Raw genomic sequence first — 25,198 nt, forward strand, 5'->3', positions numbered from 1 at the left:
TGAAAGAAGTCTGCCTCGTAGCTATTTAGAGACTTTTCTAAATTAATTTCAATAATGATTCAGCTTCAGAATCTCCTCTTCAGTTCTCATTCATCTTCATCTGTCACCTCTAGTACCCAAATCAGGGGTCTGTTAGATTAGCCCTCCATTTTCTCTTTACATACCAAGTTCTATGATCAAGTTCTGATGTGGAACTAACCCTCTGTTACACTGAAATAATGATGGCTTTTAAACCTGCCATTAGTTCATATTATCAGAATGTTATTCAACATGTCTGAATATCCTGTTCCAGCTCTAGTTGCATGCTGTAACTGTAGTGTAATTACATAGTAATTTGTTAAATATAAACTCCAGGTATGAATTTAATGTAAAATTCTGTACTGAGAAAGTTAACTACACAGATTGTTCTTCATAATTGTAGTGCCTCTACACCTCTCTGTATTTATAATCAAATCATAACAAATTTTAATCAAAAATTACACAATATACTTCCACAAGCCGTAATCAAATACAGACTATATAACCTTCTGTGGTGGTGTGCTAAAAACGTATCTAATCACCCTTTGCTATAACATCATTCTATTTTTTACATTGATAAGCATGAGGTGTTTACACTATTAGGCAAATTCTGTATCAGCATTATAAAAAACACTTTAAATTATGCTACAAAACCAACAGAATTTTATTCCAGGAGCAAACACCAAAAACTTATTTATATGTCTTCAGGAAAAAGCTGACATATTAAAAGAGTGCTGAAGCAAAGAAGCTTATTCACCTTCAGATTTTGAAGAATATCTAGGAAGGAACAGCAGAGTCGTTCTACAGTTTTTGATATTTGAACAAGAATTTTGTATTAAAGTTGAGAATGCAAAATGCTGCCTCCATACATAATGAGGCAGAATCAGTTATGTTTACCAATTAAAAGAGCCCTTATTTCTTATAAGCTTACTGTATCTAACTAGAGTCAGGAAGTTGCAACACAAAGCAAACATTTTTTTCTTCTGTTAAATGCTGTTTGTCACAGGGAACTACTGAAGTACTACATGTAAAGAAAATCATGTAAAAGTAGATGAATTCTCATTCAAGAAGCTTTTACATTTTCTTTTATCTCCTACCTGAACAATATCATTCATACATGCAGCATGAGGCTCTGGGCTCGAATGATGTCTGCTGTTTGGAGGACATAAGGACGATTAATTTCGTTTTCATACCGTATCTATGATCATAATATCCAAAATCTAATGCTTTTTATAAGTCTGAGCAGGCCATATTCAATAAAAATGAAAGATAGTAAAAAATGAAAGATAAGAAAATGTCTTTTTTCTATACAGTCTACTGATGATCGAGTCCTCTATTATTTACTTGTGGACAGTCTGAATCCCATTGAAATACTGGTTAGTTTCTCTGCATTAGTACGCTGGGACATTGGAGGTAAGGCCAATGCAGAAAAGTGTATGTTAATGTTTAATATGTTTATGAAGTTGAGCTTAGTCATGGAGTATTTTGACATAGGTTAGCATTAAATAGTAAAGTTGATTCTTGGTAATACACTAAAAGTCCAAGGAATGTTTTCTTGTTACTTCATGTTGAAAATGAATATTTTCTTGAAAGGATCCCTTTACTGTATATTATGTTTTGATGCATACTTTTCATCAATATCTTTCTGATATGGATTTCCTTGTGTTTCTTTTTCTTTTTTTTTTTTTTTTTTTTTTTTTTTTTAAATCTAAGTAATTTTCATTCTTGAAAGCCACTTTATGCCTTAGCTGATAAAAATGCAGTAAAGTTAGTAATATGACGAGATTATTTTTGAACTGATTTTTAAACCAATGCACAGTAAGCTCATTTAAAGGTGGATTATTTCAAAATCCAAAAGTTTGGATGGTTTAAATAAAAATTGCTTGAATTCTATGGGAATCATAGAATAGCATATAGTAAAGCTAATGAATATTATGACGATCAGCTTAAGTTAAAAAGACATTTGAACATCAGGTATAAACATAATTTTAGTGCTTCAGGAGTACAGCAGCTATAACCAAAAGAAATCTTAAAACCAGAACAAAACAACAACAACAAAAACAATGCCAAAACCTAATCAACCTGTTAAAATAACTAAGCTATAGTAGGAATATAAGCTATGTGTGTTCACTTCCTTTGCAAGATAACAGATTATGCATTCTAAAACTTTTAAGAAGTTTTAGAGCATCTTTAAGTGACTTGGAAGATATCAAATTTACACATTGTTTCAATGCCTTGTTTTAGCCATGGTTTTCTAGTAAACAGTACAAATTAGCCATATTCTTTATCACCTGAATATTTTTAATGACTACATCGTTTCTGTTCATTATCAAAACCTATATACAGATCTCAATGACTGTAAGGTCACAGTCATTTATATTCACATAAATGTATTTGTATTAATTTTAACTGTTATGCCTTCCCCTTAATTGTGTTTTGTTTGGTTGGTTTTTGGTATTTCTGTTTGGTTTTCTCTCTTATCATAGCTACTAAAAAAGAGGCTCCTAGTACTTCAAAGGCAACACTGATGGTTGAACATTTCTCTTGGAAATGTGCAGCTCCTGGGGAGCTTGTTCTGAAGATGCATACATATGCAACTAAAGCTACTGTGTTAAATCTTCCTGTTGGGTATGTATGAGCCTTCATTTCTGAAGGCTTCTTTGTGCCTAGAGATTGAGACGATTTTTTACTTTACATAGTAACTAAGGTTTTATTTCCTAAAATGTAAGTTTTTGAAATATCAAACTGTTTGATAGCTAAGATTTGGTAAGACTGCAAAATTACTAGGAATTTAAAATAATTAACCAAGCCCTTATAAAGATTTTGAACTTTTTGCTCTTGTTTAATAGTACTTAGCAAGACAAATCCTGTTTATTAGTTTATATGTTTTAATACAAAAATATTTTGAACTAGAATACAATTTTTACTTAACATTATTTCTAACTAGAATGATTTTGAGATATTTATCAAAATGCCAAAAAAAAAAAAAAATTAGGATTTTTAGTGGAACTGTGAAAGAATAATGCAGAAGGTTCATAGAAATAGGATTTATGAACCATGAAAGAAGAAATTCTGAGGGCATCCAAGAAGCCTTGCATAGCTTACCTCACATTCTAAAGTTATTTCAAAACTGTATTACTACTGCTTAATGTAATTTATTTATCTTTGTATGTAATTCCATATATGTAGTATAAAGCATTGCCTGATTATTAAAATAAATAGATGAAAGGCAAAAGCCTTTGATATTTGTTAGTTTCTGAAAATCTTTGCAGTGAAAGATGACATCACTGTATCTTGCCCTAAGCAGGAGGTTGCTGACTAATTCATTGAGGCCTTTTTCATTTCCAAAAATAGAGACACACCAAAAACACATCAAAAAGATGACACAAAATGTATTTGGAAAGTAATGATCTGAACTTTCAGCTTGCTTTTTTTTCCTGCACTCTTAAGATAGTTTATCTTTCTTAAAATATAAATCAGTATCATGCTACATACTTAGAGTACAACAAAACGTACTTTAGAGCATTGATTGAGTATATATCAAATATGTGTCATATATTTTAAATCCCTTAAAACAACAAAAACAAATAAATAAATAAGCACAGAGAAAAAAACACACAATGCTAGCATGTTGATATTAAAATTAGATATTTAATAGAGCCTGCTAATTGTCTGGATGTGGATTAATATAGAAAAGATACATGTACTATTCTGATTGTAGGTTAGTTCTTTGGCACACGCATTTCCTAGGCGTAGTTTCCAAATTTGCATACCCCTGTCCTCTAATGAAGCCAAAATAAGTTCTTCTTCTTGCACCTGCAAACTTCAAAGTTACTAGAGATACAGGCAATTCTAAAAGTTAATCATCCCACTTTTGATTCTCTCTCCTCTATTCAGGCTTTCAGTAAACCTTAATTTACAGCAGGTGTGGGAAAGAAATGGGCTTACTGACCACTCCCCCATTTCACTCCTAATGAAAAATGACTTGCTCAGCCTGGAAGGCAGATTCTTCCCTCTGCCTCTTGGTTGCCAGGGGGCACCTCACATTTCACTCCAAACAAGACACAATTTAATAAAATCTTTGGGACGTGTTTAGCAATATAACTCTCCTTTTTTATTCTCACTGCTATATCTCTGTTTAAAACAAAGTTGCAGCTTTTACAAGCCTACTGAGCTAAATGCCATTCTGACAATGATATAAGACCATGAAACTTCGCTATTTAATGGCAGTAGATTTCTCACGTATTTCAGAGGGACTGTAGGAAACTACTCACTGGAGAGAGGAGCTTGAGACCCCAGTGTTGTATAACCATAGTTGGAAATATTTTGACTTGTGATTGGAAACTGTCGTGAGCTACACAAGAATGAGATAGGCATAAGCCAATAACATACTGAATTTTTGTGTTTTGCCACCTGAGTAGATAATGGTTGGATGGTTTGGCCCACAGTTGCTACACAAAGACACCAATCTGAAAAGTTTATCTACCAAACATCTGTTATTTTTTTCTGTTTTTTTACTGTTGCAAACATGGAAATTATGGTCTAAGTTATTTTTATGACCAGAACATTTATCTTGAATAAATATTGAATTTATTCATATTGAATAAATATTGAAATCATGTATTTTGATATAGAAACAGGAGTAAAATCTAATTAATAAACAAACAAAATAGTGACTTTTCTTATTTTACCTACAGCCTATACCTGGAAGTTGTTGCAAAGTAATAAATTAGAAATACAGGATTTGAAGAACTAGAAAAAATTAGGAAAGGATTTCATTTTTGCCAAATGTTTGTATGAAAGGAAAAATGTAAGATTTACTATGACTTTAAAACAAAACTTTTTTTTTTCTTTTTCTTTAATGTAGGCGACACATACTGCTATTCACAGTAAGTTCTCCCATAGGGTACCATATTCATCTCTGTAGCATGGTGCCATGTGTTTTTGGAGAAGAGGATGCTGTGATTCCAAGTCTAGAAAAGGTATGCATAGCAAGAACCAGTCAAACATCATGCTAAAGCTGTTTCTGACTGTTATTTAGTTTTAAAGTGAAGTACTGTTGGATCTTCATTTTGTTATTATGTTTCTTGGTGCTGGGGCCAGTCCTCTCGGTGCTGGGGCCGGTCCTCTTTAATATCTTCATCAATGATCTGGACGAGGGCATTGAGTGCACCCTCAGTAAGTTTGCAGATGACACCAAGCTATGCACGTGTGTTGATCTGCTCGAGGGTAGGAAAGCTCTGCAGGAGGATCTGGATAGGCTGCACCGATGGGCTGAGGTCAATTGCATGAAGTTCAACAAGGCCAAGTGCCGGGTCCTGCACCTGGGGCGCAATAACCCCAAGCAGAACTACAGGCTGGGAGAGGAATGTTTGGAGAGCTGCCAGGCAGAGAAGGACCTGGGAGTGATGGTGGATAGTGGGCTGAATATGAGCCAGCAGTGTGCTCAGGTGGCCAAGAAGGCCAACAGCATCCTGGCTTGTATCAGAAACAGTGTAGCCAGCAGGGCTAGGGAGGTGATCGTCGTCCTGTACTCTGCTCTGGTGAGGCCGCACCTCGAGTACTGTGTTCAGTTTTGGGCCCCTCGCTACAAGAAGGACATGGAGGTGCTTGAGCGGGTCCAGAGAAGGGCGACGAAGCTGGTGAGGGGTCTGGAGAACAAGTCCTACGAGGAGCGGCTGAGGGAGCTGGGCTTGTTCAGCCTGGAGAAAAGGAGGCTCAGGGGTGACCTTATTGCTCTTTACAGGTACCTTAAAGGAGGCTGTAGAGAGGTGGGGGTTGGCCTGTTGTGGGGGTGGCCAGGTTGTGCCTGGTGACAGGACAAGGGGGAATGGGCTTAAGTTGAGCCAGGGGAGTTTTAGGTTAGATGTTAGGAAGAACTTCTTTACCGAAATGGTTGTTAGACATTGGAACAGGCTGCCCAGGGAAGTGGTGGAGTCACCATCCCTGGAAGTCTTTAAAAGACGTTTAGATGTAGAGCTTAGGGATATGGTTTAGTGGGGACTGTTAGCGTTAGGTCAGAGGTTGGACTCGATAATTTTGAGGTCTCCTCCAACCTAGAAATTCTGTGATTCTGTGATTCAATGATTCAGTATGAAATGGATGAAAAGATATAAGAAATATGTTTTATAACAAGTACTGAGTTGGATTTTGCAACAGCTGTCTGGTATAAATGTGGAAGCAAGCATCAGATAGGACAGTAGTTCACATCGAACAGCAGTGTGGAATGGAATACTCAAAATACTCTAGCTGACATACATATATCAGAGGTTGTGTATAAGTTCTCTGTTGGAGGCAAGTGGTAAAATACATGTACGAGTATCATTCCATATTCAAACGTACCTGTCTAGTAAAAATAATTTGTCGCATCAATAAAATTTGTTTTGTCCCATTTGTTTTGTCACATATTACTCCCAGAGTAGCTTTTATCCCTAAAAATAAATAATTGATTCAAACAACTTTTCATTACTGAGATAAGAGGCCACAGAGAGTAATTATTACAGCTTTTGGTCTTTGTTGCATACATTCCAGACAGATATCACTGACATTTGTATTTTCAAGATTTCTTTGGCAAGCGCTATGCCCAAATATTTGGCATGGACAGATGGGGAGGGAGTGTAACTTCTAGAGCTCAATTGTGCAGTGAAATAAAATTAAAAGATGAGTATAACAACAAATTTATATAGCAATGTAGATCCTCCTGGCCAAGCTCTGGAAGTGTGGGATCCATGAGTGGACAGTGGGGTGGATTGAGAACTGGCTGGATGGCAGAGCTCAGGGTTTGTGCTCAATGGTGCTGAGCCTAGTTGGAGGCCTGTGGCTAGTGGTGTCCCCCAGGGGTCACTACTGGGTCCAGTGCTATTCAACTTATCAGTGACCTGGATGAAGGGACAGAGTGCACCCTCAGCAAATTTGCTGATTATACAAAGCTTGGCGGAGTGGCTGACATATCAGAAGCCTGTGCGGCCATTCAGAGGGACCTGGACAGGCTTGAGAGAGAGTTGGGTGGAGAGGAACCTCATGAGGTTCTACAAGGGCAAGTGCAAGGTGCTGCACCTGGGGAGGAACAGCCCCAGGCACCAGTACAGGTTGAGGGCTGACCTGCTGGAGAGCAACTCTGCAGTAAGGGACATGAGGGTTGTGGTGGACAGCAAGTTAACCATGAGCCAGCAGTATGCCCTTGTGGCCAAGAAGGCCAATGCGATCCTAGCCTGCATCAGGAGGACTGTGGATATCAGGTCGAGAGAGATGATCCTCCCCCTCTACTTTGCCCTGGTGAAGCCACACCTGGAGTATTGTGTGCAGTTTTGAGCATCCCAGTACAAGACGGACATAAAACTTCTAGAGAGGGACCAGCATAGAGCCACAAAGATGATTAAGGGATTGGAACATCTGTCTTACGAGGAAAGCCTAAGCAAGTTGGGCCTACTTCGCCTAAAGAAGAGGAGACTGAGAGGGGAACATATCGACCTCTATAAATAGCTGACGGGACAATGTAAAGAGGATGGGACTGAACTCTTCCCAGTGGTGACCAGTGATAGGACAAGGGATAATGGGTATAAACTGAACCACAGGAGGTTTTATTGCCATATGAGGAAGAACTTATTTACAGTTTGCGTGACAGAGTACTGGAACAGGCTGCCCAGAGAGTTTGTAAGGTTTCCTTTGGAGATATTCAGAATTCGCCTGGATGCAATCCTGTGTAACATGCTCTAGGTGAGACCCTGCTTGAGCAGGGGTGTTGTTGGACTAGATGATCTCTGGAGGTCCTCAACCTCAACCATTCTGTGATTCTGTGAATCAGGGTCCTAATAATTAGATGTTAAAACAAGTTAGGTAAATTTGCAATGCTTATTGTAGCAAAGTTTAAGTGTGAGAAGCTGCGGCATTAAAAAATGACTTTTGGCTAAACTATTCCCTTTACTTCAGAGTATCATTAGAAGGAGAGTGTCCACATATTTGCACAGAAATCTTGATGAAGATTAATGATGGCTTAGGCAGCATATATTTGGACTATTTTAGGAAGACACAAATACTCATCTGTACCCTTTTATAATAGAAAAGATGCTGTGCATTTCAGATGACAGCAGTCATCTTAACACTGCAATAGAAAGTTTATATGTGCCTCTTATTTTTGAATAAATTTTCTAGAACTAAAGATATAGGAAAAATAAAATCCATAATAGATATGCATTATGCTACCTGTTATAATATTTGCATTTCAATAGCTAAACTCAGTGAAATTTTGCATGTTTTTAATTTTGATTAAATTTAAATTTTTAATACATAATTGATTTAATGGTTTATAAAATTAATAACAATCAGTTGATTTAAAAAAATTTTAATACTTCAACACAGAAAAAAAGTCTTTGTATCACAGCCTACAAATGAAACAAAAGAAAATCTTAGAACAATCTTGCTAACAATGGTTGATTTTCTGCTCTTTCCCCAGGAGAGCTTCAGATTTATAGAACAAGCTACAGCTATTCTGAAAGCTATAGGTAATGTGATAAATAATTTCAGCAATAAGCCTGAACTTTCTGAAGCCTTGAAGGAGTTGAAGCTAGCTCACTGTCCTCCTGGCCTCCATGGTACTGGAATGGCTGAAGAACACTTCAAGGTGAACAAACAATTTTAATGAAGATGTGTCTAAAGGCTACAGAAGTCAGATAATGGCTTAACATTGTTGTCTACTTCAAACCAATAATTATATGTTTAAAAAGGACATTACCTTAGTTTGAAATGTGGCATTCATTATTAAGTGAATGCATAGAAACTTGCAATGGTGTACCATAATTATCTTCTCTTAATATGAACACATTTTAATATGTGTGCTATGTGCTCTAAATTTTAGCCTCCCGTTTTGTCAGTTTCATTAGGCACTCTTAGGGGTACGAAATATCAGCAATTTAATTTTATGACTTAAGTTTAGATTTAAAAAACACCACCTGAAATGGAAAAAAAAAAAAAAAATCCAGCATGGTTCCTTTCTGTGTCTAATGTTGGTGGTACAGGAAAACATTGATACAGCATATGTTACTGTAGACAATAATGAATTTTTGTTTCAGGCATGGTATTTCCAAGTTTATTTTGTGTTGTTTTGAAACTGCCACATTCTTATTTCACTTTTATGCTGTGTGTATGTGATGAATTCAGTGGTCTTTGTATACATGATAAAAAAGTTACACTTTTTGTGTAGACCTCTGTACTGTAACTTTTCAATATTATGAAGAAAGTGCAACAAAAACGTGATATAAGAAGGTATGCTAATCATCAAAGTACTGGAAAGTTCACACAGTTTAGATCGTTTATTTTAGAAAACTGAATAGAAGAAAGGGCACTATATTCTTAAAATTGATGATATTAAAACAATAAACAACTAAGTCTTTTTTTTTTTTTTTTTTTTTTTTTGATGTAAAGGCTTGATACCAGGCTCAAAATCAGCAAAACAGGAGAACTATAAACAGTTCCAGGTGCATCTCTTATGAAAGAGCCAATTTTCATGCCACCTCTAACATAGACTCTCTGCATTTGAACTTGCATTTGGACAATGCATTGCACTGGACTCTCTCCCAAGTCCAAAAAGTCCTCTCTGAAATAGAAAATACAAATTTTAAATGTATTTACTATTTACTACTATGAAATGTGTAAAACTTAGGGACTTGAAGAACGATTCAGGAGGCATCTCTCTTCTCCCCTCACAAAAGCAGTGTATATATTTGTAAAGGAATAAGAAAAAGAAACAACAACAAAACATAAAATAAATGAGAGGCACTGAATTAGCCAACAGTGATTCATGAATGAAAATATGGAAATAATCAATCTTTAATGTAAACAATGAAAAATGATTCTGAATATAAACACGTATTAAAGTAGTTTCTCTCTTTGCCAGTGTTAATTTTTTCAAAAGAAGTTTTTATTAACATTACTATACATAACTGGAGATAAAATGTTTCCAGAAAGCAGAACAATTTGGAAATAAGGACAATGAAAGAGAAAAATAATCAGATAAATATTTTTTCCATTGAGTTATTGCTCTGTTCTTTAATTCAAATTGAGAGACAAGCTCTGAAAAATACACTTAAAATTTTCTAATCTAGCTAGGGATGGAAAAAGGGACTGGATTTCTGCTTGTTAAACAGCATCAGGGTGTTGAGAATAAAAATATCACTTTAGTCCTATAAATAAGACAGCAAATTTTCCCCTTTCATCCATCAGTATATTCTTACTTTTGATAGTGGCACCATCGATTAATTCAAGTATGCCCATTCAGTTTGTCTCTGTTCTAAAACTTATAATAAGAATGCCATCTATTATGACAGCAATTGTGTGTTCTGACATCCTCTGGTCTGAGGCAATCAGCTCACTTTACATAAAACGATAAACTATTTTGGGATGATAAAAACATGCTTTACATTCTGTCCTGTACTTAAAAAGTCAGGTATGAAACAGGTTTGCTCTTGATTGCTGTCATGAAGCACTGTAGTCCCACAAGTGAGGACTAATTTTCAGTTACTGTATGAGAGGAAGTTAAACATGTAATGAAAAAGAAACAGTTTTTGCAACTTTAATGAGAAGCTATATAGATCAGCTTTTAAAAATGAATAATTCTCTGATAAATGTTTTTCTTCTTTTTGATTTTAGGTTTTCAATAGTGCATTTTGGTATTTGATTAAGTATGTGTTGGGCAAGAAGGTTCCTTACAGATATAAATTTGCCTTCAGATCCTTCACTTTGGATTTTAAAGACACTGAGATTTTTGAGGATGACAGTGTGTCTTCAGGTACTGGACCAGTATTGTTAATCACTTTGAACATATATGCCATTCTTATTTTGGAGGGAATTAACTCTTCATTAATCTTGTGTTTTCTCTCCTGGTTCATTAAGAATGAGAAATGGTTTGCTTCCTATGAGATGCCCAAGATTTCTGACAGATCTGATAATAGAACTAAACCTTGTCTTTGTTAAGTATGTTTATGTTTTATTAATTTATAAAATCACTCTTTGTCTTCTTTGATTTGCATTTGTTGGTATTAAAGAGCACTTACAGATACTTTATTTTACCTGGTATACTGCAGATCTTGGATCTTTTTCAAATTATCACTTGAAATGAGTTTAAATAGCTACAGTGTACAAGAAATGAGAGCAAGGGAAGGCTCAAGTAACTACCTTTACTGAAAGTTCTATTTCTTGATGGTGGATTGATTACCAGCTCTCTCTCCCCCTTTCCTTCCTCCCCTTACCCCCCCCCCCCCCCCCCCCCCCCCCCCCCCTTTTTTTAAAAAAAAAAAACCTTAGTTAGTTGTTAGTTTAGTTAGTTTGAATCCTTGATTAGTTGTCAAATCATTGTGTTTGCTGGATAGTATTCTGGCTAGTCACACGTGTAGTGTGGGAACTAGCTACAGCACCATCCACCTCATCTCCAGCCTGTGATTAGGGTATGTTAGCTATCTGAAGGTACTGTGGGAGGGATCATGATATTATAGGGAATGTGACAGGAAGTTTGGTGACACTGAATGGGGCAATAAGGTGCACAGGCTTTGCTGGTTCCCCTTCCCAGAATAATTCTCTCATTGCAGGTTCTTTTCCTCATTTTGTATGCAGGCTGGAGGCATAAGGAGTTAGAATTAAGTTCACCTGGCAACCAGATACATGGCTTTTTTCTATTCCATAGACTTATCTTACTATATGTGTAACTTTTTAATCTATTAATATTTATTTTATTAATGTAAGCTTTATGTTTATGGCTTCATATCAAGACAAAAAGAATTAATCTGAAAAACTGGCATGAAGATGCATTTTCACCATTTAAAGACCATTCTTTCAGGGTTACTTAGCTTCCCCTTCTGCAGTTATAAACTTACAATATGAAGTCTTTGCTCTTGGTCAACAAAACAGGTTATAACTTTCCTTTCATTAGTCATTTTATGTTGGAAAGTCAGTATAAAAAAAAATCACTAAAATTTACACGAATATCTTTACTAACAAAATAATTTAATAAATTTTGAGAAAGCACCTATATTTGTTGATGCTTTAATGGGGATTTTCCTCCAAATCTGAAGGTTATTGTTTTTGATATATAAAAGATGAAGAATCGGACAGAATGACTACATAACTCAATGTGTTTTTCAGATTTATATTCTAAGACAAGAGTAAAAGTTATAAGGGCCTGTCTATTGACATTTGTAACAATACTTGGAGTCGACAACATGTCACATTTTTCAACAATTTCTATGATTGTGCAACTAATTTCTGTATTCCAAAAAAAATCCAACCTTAAGTACTTGTCAACAATAAACAAGAAGGCATTTTTACATTAGATTTGAATAATCAATACAGCTACAATATATGAAATTTTCATATAACAAAGACCTCATACATGTTACTGAATTATAAGGTACAGTGGGGCAGATTATTTTTGTTTGTTTGTTTTGATTCCCCACCTAAATCATAAAAAGTGGAAGAAATGTGTGACAAATAAAATTTTTGTTTGCTTTCCTACAGTGTAAAATTTATCTTCTTATTATTTTTTTTTTTTGCTTTTCCAGACCTAAATCACAAAAGGTTGGAAAGTGAATTGTTTCCCTTTGCCTTTATTTACCTTCGGATGTATATATTTTGCCCTGCTTAATAAAGATTGCATTAGAGTAAGCACATGCTTTTGTTCAGGCTCCATCCCAGAATACTAAATGGAGACAGCTACATTTGAAAAAGCATAAAGCAAGCCAAATGGTGGGGGAAAAATAGGTAGATGGTAGCAAAGCACAGGTGACAATCAGTGTTTCCAGTTTTCATCCTGACTTGGTGTAACTTTTGACAGTTTATGTGAATAGGTAGTGAGGTTTTGTCATTTCTGTGCATGACACTGCAACCAAGTTACTGTATTTGTATATTTAGAAACAAATCAACGTTTAATTGACTGTATATCCATATATTCTTTAGCCTCACAGATTAGACCAGATGGCCTCCAATGGTCCCCTCCAGTCTATATTATTCTGTGCTTACATGCACAGAACATGCACATACATCTTATAAAAGTGGCTGTACCATGAATCTTGTTGAGTTCTGATCCGTACTTTGTTGAAGTGGTATTGTAGCACCACTACACAGAGTGTTTCAGAGTCACTTGATATTAAAGAAGTTTTCTGGGGTTCGGAAATAAGACAATAATGAGGATTGATGGTTGGAAGTAATCAATTTTATCAATGTTTGATACAAGAGATTAGATTGAAATGTGTGATCTTGTTGATGACAGCAATATCTTTTCTTAAGCTAGTTTGTCCTACATTTCAAGCAGCACTCTCTCCTCCTTTTTGTTTGTTGGTATTTCATTTTGGAGCACAGTTTCCTTCCCCTCTCGCTGTCTCACCCTCCTCACTGCATATGGTTGCAGTTCCAAACTGGCCTCCTGGCACTGATTCCTTGTAGTGTTGCTCCCCATACCCTCTCCCTAAATCCTGGTACTGATGGCTTCCAGAATGCTAATTCTAGGCAAGGATTCCTTCACAGGGTTAATCAGTAATTTTTCAGATCCTACTGATGTCAGTTCCACTCAAAAACTGCTACACAAATTAACAGTCAGATAAATGAACTCCCAGTTTATCATAGATCCTACCCTTATTCTACAGCTCCTTAGGAAAGGCTGAATATAATATATTGAATAATGTTAGTGTTTAAATTATTACTTCATAAAACGATCAGATTGAGAGATAGAAGCACTTAAAATGTTATGAGGCTCTTTTAAGCTATATGCAGATTCAGGTTTTGATGCATCAAATTCTATTGGCATATGTTTGGAAGGCTATTTTGAAATTATATTAAAAGATTTGGTTTTTAACAATACACTGAAATAGCTGTCTGTAAAAAGAAGTAAGGATTTGATGATTTGGTATTTGGCAGTATCATAGTAGCTGCATGTTAACTTTGTAATTACACAGTATATGGTGTCTATTTTTGTCATTATAGGAGGAAAATTTTAGGAGCCATATTTATGTCATATATGGAAGTTTTATGCATAAACCACCATGTTTCTCTAATATAGCTCTCAAATCATTTGTTTATTTTTTCACTTCATAGCAAGCAGCTACAGGACTTCCAGCTTTAATGATGTTGCTCATTTTCTTACCCTTACTTCAGAGAGTTCTGAAGTTAATTCCCCTGGTATCTGGCAGAAAAGAATTCCCACTTTTGAAGAAGAAGCAGCGGCTCTTAAACTCCAAGCCATTTGGAGGGGGGCTTATGTGAGGAAAGTACTGAATAGCAGAAAAACAGGTGTGTCCTTTAAAATTACCTTTTTTAAAAAAAATGTTTCATGCTTCATCTTGTTCAAATATTTACTGTAAAGATTTTGTTCCTAATTATACCTAGTTAAAGTGAACCAAAATACAGTAGAACATTATAGTTCAATTACTAATCTCATATAAAACTATGAAGAGTGTTCCACCTAACCACTTAGCACATTTGATTCTAAAAAGTAATGTAAGACACCTGTCGTTGATTTCCATAAGTATTAAAGTAGAATCTACTTTAAGATAGTTTTCGCTTAGAGCTGGGTTAAATGCTTATTTTCTGCAAAAGCAAGTAAAGTTTTTAAGCATTCATATGTGTCCTTCTTTTACATCATTGCAACAAGTAGGTTTGTCTGTGTTTATCTAAACTATATTTTAACATTGTCATGTTGATTTGTGATGAGACATACAGTAGAAATTTGTGATGGTCTCATACAGTAGAAATCATCACATACAGTAGAAATTACAAGAAAATATGTGTGGACACCTGTGATGAGAGAATTCTAAGGAAATTAAGAAAGTAATACATTTGGAGAGTTTCTTTTCATTCATATGTATTTGTGTTTTATTTTCTTGGTCTTTTGTTGGTTTGTTTATTTTAATGTGTATAGCAAATAACAATTTGAACTTAGGCTTTAAGAAATCTAAATGTCATTGGCAGAGCTCAGTATTTCCAATGATTTTAAACTGGGTTAAAGAAATGTTCTGATAAAGGGAGTAGGAAAATGTGGTTTGAGTGTACAAGTGAAAAAGTGAGAAAAGGTGATTAGAGATGGAGAGAGAGAAAGATCTTACATAATTTCAGCTAAGCATTGGCCTGAAATACTTTATTTGTATATTTCTGAGGATCATTATGGTTTGTTTTTCATAGATTTGAATTCAGAACACGCTTAGGGGAGGCAGAAAAGCTCTCTTCAAGAGGACCTCCACAAACCATGACCATTGCAGTTCAGAGAACATAATGAAAAACTCTTACTAATCCTGTATCATGTATAATTCTATAAATTCTGGCATAACCATTTCAAATAGCATTATGATATTGATGAAGTATTTGGAGCATTCATAGCCTAACAAATCTAAATTTAGTCTTTCTAAGGCCATAACTCTGTATTTTCATTCTATTTGAAGTTGGAGATCATCATTAAAAAACCTAGTCAGATACCCAGTTTATGACAGGCTGTTACAGTTCTGCTGGAAACTTTTTTGTGAGTCACATTACCTACATTTCAGTGTCCTGTGGGCAATGTGTAGGAGAGACTGATAGTGAGTAAATACAATTCCTCTCCCAACAAGTCCATACAAACACCTGAGGAACGTAATAGATAATCAGCAGAACACAGCATCAAAGGCTGATCCTGTGTTCAAAAGATGTTATGCCGATGCTATGCTTCATTCTTAGGTATGTAAATAGAGGTACCTTACATAGCAGTTGAAGACTTATGCTACATTTCTTAGTCAGCAATTCTATCATCTTAGCTTGACTACTGTGTCCAGCTGCAGTGTCTGCAGTCCAAGAAGAAAGACAGTTGACCGGATCTGGGTAGAGTTGTAAGGATCTGATTAAAGAAGGGTCTTATACTTGTATACTGTTAGTTTTGAATTCGACAAAATGGAAGATTAAGAATTACATCATTATAATCTGTAAGTATCCACATGAGAAAAGGATCAAGCAAACAGGTCTTTAGTGTGAGATCTGAAGGGTTAATGAGGTCTTTAGTCTGAGATTCAAAGATTACAAGTTGAATCCAGACACATTCAAACTAGAAAAAGAGGTACTTGTTTTAAAAAGTATAAGGTATTTACCAGAATAAAACAAGAGTTTTATTGGGTTTTCATCACTGAAAACTGTAAAATCAAAAATACACATCCAATTCAAAAAAGACGTAATTCTTTACATGTGATGAAACAGAATTTAACGTCTTCAAAAGACGTTTAGATGTAGAGCTTAGGGATATGGTTTAGTGGAGGGCTGTTAGCGTTAGGTTGGAGGTTGGACTCGATGACCTTGAGGTCTCTTCCAACCTAGGAAATTCTGTGATTCTGTGTTAACTAGGCTGTTATATGGAAAGTCAGATCATAAAGATACCTTCTAGCCTCACAGTATATGAATGCCTGAGGATCTTGACAAAGAAAACCGCTCTGCTGTGAGATACATGGTCACCTTTTACTAAGTACCATCTGCTAGAAATTCCTTCCTGACCTAGCATCATTGCTAGGGTTCTTTCTCTCGCATATTTACCTGCACCTGTTGATCTACTCGAGTTATCTTTCAAACTTTCAACTCCTCATCTGTAAATCTAGTGCTGCCTTTCTCCCAAATTATCACCTGCACCCAGTCTTACTAAAGCTTTTCCTCTAAGTAGTCTAGTGTCCTATTAATTTATAAAAAGTGCCATTTGTAAATTAGGTGTTCTTGTAAGCTTTCACTTGTATTAACTCCTACAAATCCCAGAGCCTGGAATCCGCCCTTTTGATGATTCAGATTCTAGAGTTTTATCAAACTCTGTATATGAGTACCTCGACTCCTTTCTGTAATTTTCTATAATGTCTTAGCTTCCTCTGATTAACCTCTACACTGCTACATTTAATTGAGGTATTTTCTTTACAGTGCTTTGCTGTTTGGATTTTTTTTTTTTTAAATCATACTATTCTTCTCCTTTTTGCCATTATCTATTTTTTTTCTCTTACTTGTCATTGTGGTAAAGTGTAACTTTTTCCCCATCCTCTTACTGTTTTTTTTTTTGTTGTTGTTGTTTATTTTGCCATTAATTGTTTATGCAATAAAGGAGGATTTCACATAAATTTAGTCTTGGAAAGTTAAATGTTAGAGGTATAAAACAGTTGCTAGTCTTCATCTTCATTCTGCAGATGGAAGTAGACATCCTCTGATGGAAACACAGACTGTCATCTGGGAGGTATCAGGCATGGGTGGGGTGAATTATCCCCTAGAGCTGTTTAATTCTCTTCTTTTTAGCTTCACAGATTGCCTAGGCACCTGCCTCTTAGTATTATAATTGCTACTGATAGTTGTTCTATCAGTGTGTTCTCTGAGGACAGTGTGTTCTCTGAGGACAGAGATCATCTCATATCAATGCAATGTGTTATTGTAAAGGTCTGTAAATCAGAAAATATTAGTCACATCATTTTTGATGTTGCAGGAGTACTGAAAAGTACAAAGGTGATGAGAAAGGAGTTTTCCTCTATCAAAGGAAAAAGTAGTTATCAGCTCTGTGAAACCTCTGTAAAATTCCAAATAAGATCCTAATGATTTGTAAGGAAATTAATTTGTGGAAGTAAGGTTTCTCATGTGTATTTGGCAGGTGTATATTAAAAACAATAAAAATGTAGGTGCTTTGTACATTTTTCTAACTTATTTCATTATTTGTAGGTACTAAAGAAAACACTATTGTCAAAGAAACCTTGCAAAAATTGTGGACTGCAATTGAGCTAAATTTTGAACAATGTGCTGTAATACTGTTAAGGTAATGAAGTTATAAATTCAACTATTTTGTTGCTGCCAGTTCTGTAGAATTGCCATAAATTGCTGTTTCACAAAATAAATGTACTAAACTCTGTTGAAAAGGATGAGACACTTTCCATGAAGAACATGCTCTGCTTTATTCTATGCGCTTTATTTACTTGAATAAAACTATATCACTTCTAATCATTAGGTAAGGATGTTACTAGATGTTTTTTTTCCTACAGCTTGAACTAGAATATTGTCTGTATTCTTCTGTACTATTTTTTTTTAAATTAATATCCTGTAGGCTGTTTCATACATATAAATCTGATGCTGATTCTTTGATTAAACATCTATCCAGATGATTTAAAGAAACCTTTTGATTCATGCTTCTGATTCGTTTTAAGGAATCATGACTGACATTAGAAAGGCTATTTAATTCTAGCATAATTTATATCATTGGGGTATCTGTTTGCAACACTTGCTTGAAAGAAAGTGTTTGTGTTCCCTGGTATTTAATAACAGCTTTTGCAAAGATAGCTGCACCAATTTCAGCAGTGTTCCTTAAATCATTTTCAAGCATGACTGCCTTTGGGGATCACATATTTTCACAAAGTCCTTAAAAAATATCTGTGCAAGTGTTCACATGACCAATCCAGCAGTAGACCAGCTCTGCTAAGGTTGAGGAGTGAAAACTAGCAATAATTACTGGCTGTGAATACAAATCCTCACTTCATATAACTCAGCAATTTGAGGAACACTCACATGGGGTATATCTTTATTTCACCTTTTAGTCTTTCTAATTAGGATAACTGTGTCCTGTTATAACCTTGGCATGTAGGTGGGATCAGGACTTTAACATTTGGAATAAGGCTGCAGTTGTAGACCTCAGTGTTAGAATGGCAGCATCTCTAAATAACCAAAGATAAGATGCAGCTGTTAATCTGTCTTCAGATTTTTCAAACATATGGGACTGATTCTCAGGCGTTGTCTTAGGGGATGTATTTGACTGTTAAAATCATGTTGCTATGACTTTATATATAATTTCGAATGATAATAATAATATATATTTTAAAAACTGATCTGAACTGAATTTACGATAGTAATATAGCACCTTGTCCAGTAAAGTTACGTGCATGAATTTCAGGAGTTCAGTGTTAGGGTAAAAGTTTCCCCCATACTCCAACCCCAGACATACCACAGGGCTGAAGCGGTACCATTTTAGAATACAAACACCTGGTCTAAAACAAGATTAAGCTAGAGTTACCATCTGTTTGTCATTATACATCCCACAATTCTGGTGAAAAGCTCACTATATTTGTCCATACTGTAATTTTCAAGGAGTTCACAAATCTGAGGTTCCAAGATGCTTTTTCTGCTCAAGCGTGGTGTTTATCAGTAGCAGAAGGAACCTTTGCAAAACTTTGTGGACTAAGATTTCAAAGCATCCTTTAAACTACTTCTGGCAATAGTTGGATCCAGTCTGTGGCTTACCTTAATTAAATGTCAAGGTTGACTGTGATCATTACTAAAAAAATGGTTGTGAGGACAGTTTGTGTAATTTCAGTTGCTATCTAGGGGTAACAAAACATCATAGTACCATTGTCCAGGTTTTGTTGATAATATTTTAGCAACTGAAGGAATTGGACATGTTTTGGGAACATGAACTTTTGATATTACAAATGATAAATAGAACTTTGTGCTGTCAGTTAGGTGCCGCTCACATTGACTCTAATTTCATAGAATTTAATAACACCTAATAGCTTATTTGCCTAAAGAATAACTTTTGAAGTTACCATTTTTAGGTTCCTTCCTATATGTAAGGAACAATTTTAATCATATTTTAAATTTGTTTGGTTTTATTTTTATTGCTGTCTTGTTCCAAAACCAAACCAAAACAAACAAACAAAACACACACACAAAAAAAAAAAAAAAAAAAAAACACAGAAAGATGTTTTTTATTTTTTAATCTCATAATGATGCCACAGCTTTAAGATGACAGCTTAATATAAAGAAATGGAAGTTATTCTTATGGATATGTATGTATTTTTTCAATTAAAAAACAAAACAAAACAAAAAAACACGGATAGACTGATAGATACAAATATTTGTATGTAAGTATCAGCTATTACAGGCTATTAGTTATTGAACCTAAGAGCACGTTTTCTATCTAATCTGTTACTTTTTTAGTGTGAATAACTAATGGAGAGGATAGTAGTGTTAGTAAAACTTTTAATAACCGATTTTATATTTATGGTCAGATGCAAACCAGTGTTGCTCATGATTAATGTAAGTCAAAGTCAAGATATTTGTCCCCTCCTCATTAGATTTAAATGTTTATCTCTTTTTCTGCTTTCCAGAGAGATGTTTAAAAAAAACTGTAAGTCAATTGAAAAGTTTCCTTGCTATGAAGATGAGTGGTGTAAGGTCTCTTTTGCCGACTATGCTGTAACATATGCTGATCAGCCACCAAATATTTGGTTTGTAATTTTTAGGTGAGTTTCATACAGCCTTATATGATTCTTATGAGGAAATAATATTGATACATTGTGTTTTTCCTAATCTGGTTTAAAAACATAATTTTATGTAATTTTCCTTAAATTCTAAGGTATACTTCATGTTACATAAATCACTTAATTTGTGAAAATATTTTGAATGAAATTTGAATTTTATTTTATTGTAGGGAGATATTTATTGTCCCAGAAGATATGTTTATAGTGCCAAAGATGTATACCACTATCCCTTCCTGTAGACTTCATGTAGTTGATAATGACACTCTGGAAGAAATGCCACATGTCTTTTTCAAAGTGACACCTCAGGTTTATCCCAAAAATAAGGTAAATGTGAAGAGTGGTGATGGAAAGTATTTTAATAATGGTTGCCTGATATTTTCAGCTAAATTGTAACGTTCTGCTTAGAAGTACACCCATATTTATTAGCAAGTTTAAACAGACTGTCAATGATCTTCTTCCATGCTAAGCCTTCAATGTGGAAAGAATAGTCTTAATTTTCTTTGGTTATTTTTGATCATTTCTAAAGGGAAGCGTATCACCCAATTTCCCTGAGCTGTGCTAATCAAAGGCAACTTGGCTGTTGTGGCTGATGCTGTTCACCTGGCAGGATAACCTTGAAGAGTCGAGGACCATACTAAGAATGTGGCACAAATAGCCTTTTATAAGGCATGCTTGCAATTATTAAATTACATGCTTCTTCAGGTGCTAATGATATGTATGTAGTGCTTGAATGATTGTAGTGCAATGAATGATTGTAGTGCTGATGCCAAATACAGCTTTAGATGTGCTCCCCCTCAAAGCCTCTAAGAATCATTAGAATAATTTGCTCCTGGAAATAAATAAATAAATAAATGTAGTTACATAATTATCACACCTTCCCCTCCTCCTGCCTTTTTGTCTTTAGGCTAATGACAATTTGCTCAGTCTTGCAACATGTGTTTCCTACGCTCTTGATTACTTTCTCCTCTGGACTCTCCCAGTTGTTTTCATTCTTGTTTATGATGTACAACTCTGAGCACACAAAGCTTTGCACCAAGGATTTACTGAAGGCCATACAGATGATGAGCAAGAAATGTAGTTTACGTGTCTTGTAACTTTGCCTTATAAATCTGGCTGTGATGCTTTCCCTTTTTTTGCACCAAGATTGTTGACTCATACTATTGTAACCCTTGGTGCTTTTCTGAAGAACTGAATCTTGTAGTTTATTGTTCTTGACTAAATATGTTGTATTTCACTATTGATTTTAATGGCTTTTTTTTTTTTTTTTTTTTTTTTTTGACTGTTTCCCTGGTTTAGAATAACTTTGAATTCTTATTTTGTCTTCCTAAGTAGACAAAATCCTTACAAGTTACAATCCTTACATAAGCTACAATCCTTAGCATCATGTTATCGGTTAATTAAACATATATTTTCCCTTCCACCATCCACGTTACTAACAGAATTATTGAATGAAATCAGTTCCAGGTTTGGATCTTTGAAATCTCACTGACTGCAACCTTCTTTTACAAACTGGGTCAAGAATATGTGCTTTTTGGATGTGGTTATCCAATATCCACTCTAGATTCCTCCTTATGACCGCATTTCTGTAGAGTTATAAGAATGAGCAGAGAGACGGTGTCAGGTGTCTTACTCAAGGCAAGATATATGATGTCTACTATTTCTCCTTCATTCTTTTCATGTACTTTCCTATAGAAGGAAACTTGATTGGTATGTGACTTTTTTTCTGCTAATAATCTTTTTGCTTCATTGAGTGGGTTGCAAGTGGTTAATTTCTTTATTTATTTTGTATTTCCAGCCATTGAATCTACATTGTCTGATAATTTTCTAGGCAACTTTGTCCATTTAAAAAAAGTAACATCATAGTTCTGTAGTCCTCAAGTATGTTACCTTTCCTCCATCAATTATGAAACATAAATAAAAACGTCTGCGATTGTTTTATTCTGTTTAATTATCATTCAGTTCAGAAGTTCATCAGGCCTAAAAATGAAATTAATATAATCATTTACCGCTTATTTTCCTATTCTGGCCTGCCCCTAATCTCTTTAGTGTTACTTCTGCTGTTAACTGTTAGCCACACTATCCATGGCTTATCTTTTTAGGGAAGAGAAGTTCATGTTTTGGCCTTCTCAGTCTCATCAGTCAATAGCAAGGAACTGATGTTAGTCTAACACCATAGAAGTATTTTTCTTATCCTTCTTTTGCAACTCATACTTGCAAGTACTTTCACCTCTGCCCCCAGAAGAATGAATTTATTTTATCTGGTGTTTGTAGTGAAAGCTGGCTGAATGTGACAGGTAAGGACTGCTACTGCTAGAGGAATATGCAGGGCTGTAGACAAGCTCTTCAAGTTCTCAGAGCTAATTTGGGATCTTCAGAGATAGGGTGTGTATTCTACTGGGAAATAAAGTTCAGTTCAGAATTCGAGAGTGGCAAGTGACAGGATGCACAAAGAAGTCTCTGTGTTGAACACCATTTAGTGCCTTTCAAGAAAGTGATGAGGATTGTGCACAATCCTGCACAGTGTCCAGTGCATAGTATTACAAATAAGATCTTACCAATACTATGCAGTACTATGGTTTAAATACTGGAAATGCTCATTTTCCTATGCCCTACCCCCACATGATACTTCCTATAATCCTTTTTTATTTTTTTTCCATGTACTCAGCACATAACCTCAGCGATTCTGTCATTAACTAAATTAAATGGCTTTTTTTTTTTCCTCCTGTTCTTCCTTGTTGAAGTCCTCTCCACTTAATAATTAGAGAAGGTATTTTAGTTATTATTCTCTCAGCTCATGACTTTAAATTTCACAAAATTAAGTGTGGTTAATATCAGTAAAGAGTGATTTTGATTTAACAATATTAAAACAGTATTGTACATATATGCTGTATTTTTGTACTTGTTTTTATTACATTTCTTAATCACTGCTGTGGAGTTTCTCATTTTGACAAGGCATTATATGATTGTCATAAAACACAGAATAAAGTGCTATTATTTTAATCTGTTACCTTTCTTTCTAATGGTATTTGGTAAAAAATAATCAACAGTGTCATACATCAAGGAAGAAATTATACAGCATGCCTGTATTCCTAAATGTCAATATTCATATAGTGTGTGCATTTATTTTTTTTTAATAAACCTACCAGTTAGTTGTTCTGCTTCAAAACTATGAATCAGCAGCTCACAACAGAGTGAAATATAAATTTTATCAGCAGATATTATTCTGCTGCAGAGTCATTCCTGGAATACATTCAATCACTCTGAAATGAACTTTACGATACGAATAAAATCTGCAGACTAGCAATAATGTCTGTCTTCTTTCTGCACGTATTACAGTCTAGATAGAAACTAGTTACTTGCTTCACATTATTTAGATTTATTTATTTTTGTATTACATTTTCTTCTTCGCAGTCATTTTTTCCCCAATTGCTAGATACAGGTTTTTCTTTTTTTTTCTTTCTTTTTTTTTTTTTTCTCCATTGTCTTTTTTATACACAAGTTTTCTGAACAGATCATAGAAAATGATAGAGAGATGAGCATTCTTCAATCTTCAGCTGAGCAACAAAGATAAGATGTTAAGAAATCATTACTGACAACATATTTAATTTAGAAAACGGAAGTCTAATTTAGGACATTGATCAGTTGTTTATCTTGACTAGCTGTTGAAGGTGATATATATTAAAAATATATATATTAAAATATATATTAAAAAAAAAAGAACCTTTCTGATTCACAGGTATAGTGAAATGAAGCAAGAAATCTAAGTATGGAATAAAGTCTCTCAGAGATTTTTAAGAATGAAACATAAAGCAGATAGGAGTTATCTGGGTATATTAGTTCACTTTCTCAGTAGTGACTGATGATTATTTGGTGTTCCTACCAGCTGCAAAAATCAGTTATTTTGCTTTCTAATTGCTTATGTTATTCAGTGCTTACTTTTTTTTTTTTTTTTTTTTTTTTTTTTTTTTTTTTTAAATCTCAGTTCTACATTTTCTGCATACTTATGGAAAACATGAAGATTTTGGAACTTTAAAAATATGATTGAAAAAAAAATATATTTTTTTTATGTACATCATCCTGTTAGAAAGCACTTGAATATCTGGCTATATCCCTCTCAGTTTCGACTTTCACTTGTTTAAAATGGTGAAGATTTTTAACTGTGTGCTTAATTACATATTTAAATGTGTGAGTTCTTCTGAATCATAGTTTTGAATGGTTGCTATTACTGAGTAGTGATAAAGGTTGTAAAGTGACTTCCAGTTTACACAAATTAAAATAATGAATCATTTCTTTTACATTCATTCTTAAAAATTCAGAAGCCTTGAAATCGTAACCCTTTATTATTTGACAGTTTTGAAAACACAGGCCTCCTTATGAATTTTTCAAGATTTTTTTCTTTTACGATTTTTATTCATTTATTTATTTATTTTACTGGAAAGTATTGATTTCTTTCAATGGAAATTTAGCATAAAACCAAAAAGAGAGTGAGAACCTTTCAAAGAAATTTCTCTTGGGCCACTTCTTGGGTGGGGCATGAATTTTTAGTGTTTGAAATAACAAGTTTGTATAACGAGTTTGAAGAATTTGAAGAAGGGACTTAATTCTGAGTTCCCTGGCTACATAGCCATTGGCCATTTGACTTATTATACCCTTTTTTATTGTCCTTGCTGTTTAAGTGGTAACACTCATTTTGTTTGTTTTTTTTTTTGATACAAAATAAAATCAAATTCTGAGACCTTATAAATTACATTCTGGTTTTCTATATTCCTCTTCTCAGGATTCATAAAGATTAGGTAAATATGCATCAGGTCCATTGTTGAATTTTTTATTATTTTTTGTTTATAATGCTAAAAATGCTTTTATATTAAACCAGCATTTTCATAAAAATGAGATTAATAACCTGACATTTAACGTCTCAC

General features: G+C 34.5%; 1 protein-coding gene across 1 annotated transcript in view; it reads left to right on the forward strand.

Moving 5' to 3' along the window:
- The window catches only part of ADGB (androglobin), a 118,152-nt gene that overhangs the window by 63,528 nt on the left and 29,426 nt on the right, over positions 1-25,198 (forward strand). Inside the window, 9 exon segments of the mRNA XM_032183873.1 lie at positions 1,332-1,431; positions 2,505-2,646; positions 4,886-5,000; positions 8,471-8,638; positions 10,663-10,801; positions 14,155-14,289; positions 17,695-17,788; positions 20,127-20,261; positions 20,450-20,603. Of these exon segments, the coding sequence (XP_032039764.1) occupies positions 1,332-1,431; positions 2,505-2,646; positions 4,886-5,000; positions 8,471-8,638; positions 10,663-10,801; positions 14,155-14,289; positions 17,695-17,788; positions 20,127-20,261; positions 20,450-20,603 (1,182 nt within the window).

The sequence above is a fragment of the Aythya fuligula genome, chromosome 3 (assembly GCF_009819795.1).
Source record: "Aythya fuligula isolate bAytFul2 chromosome 3, bAytFul2.pri, whole genome shotgun sequence".
Taxonomy (NCBI): domain Eukaryota; kingdom Metazoa; phylum Chordata; class Aves; order Anseriformes; family Anatidae; genus Aythya; species Aythya fuligula.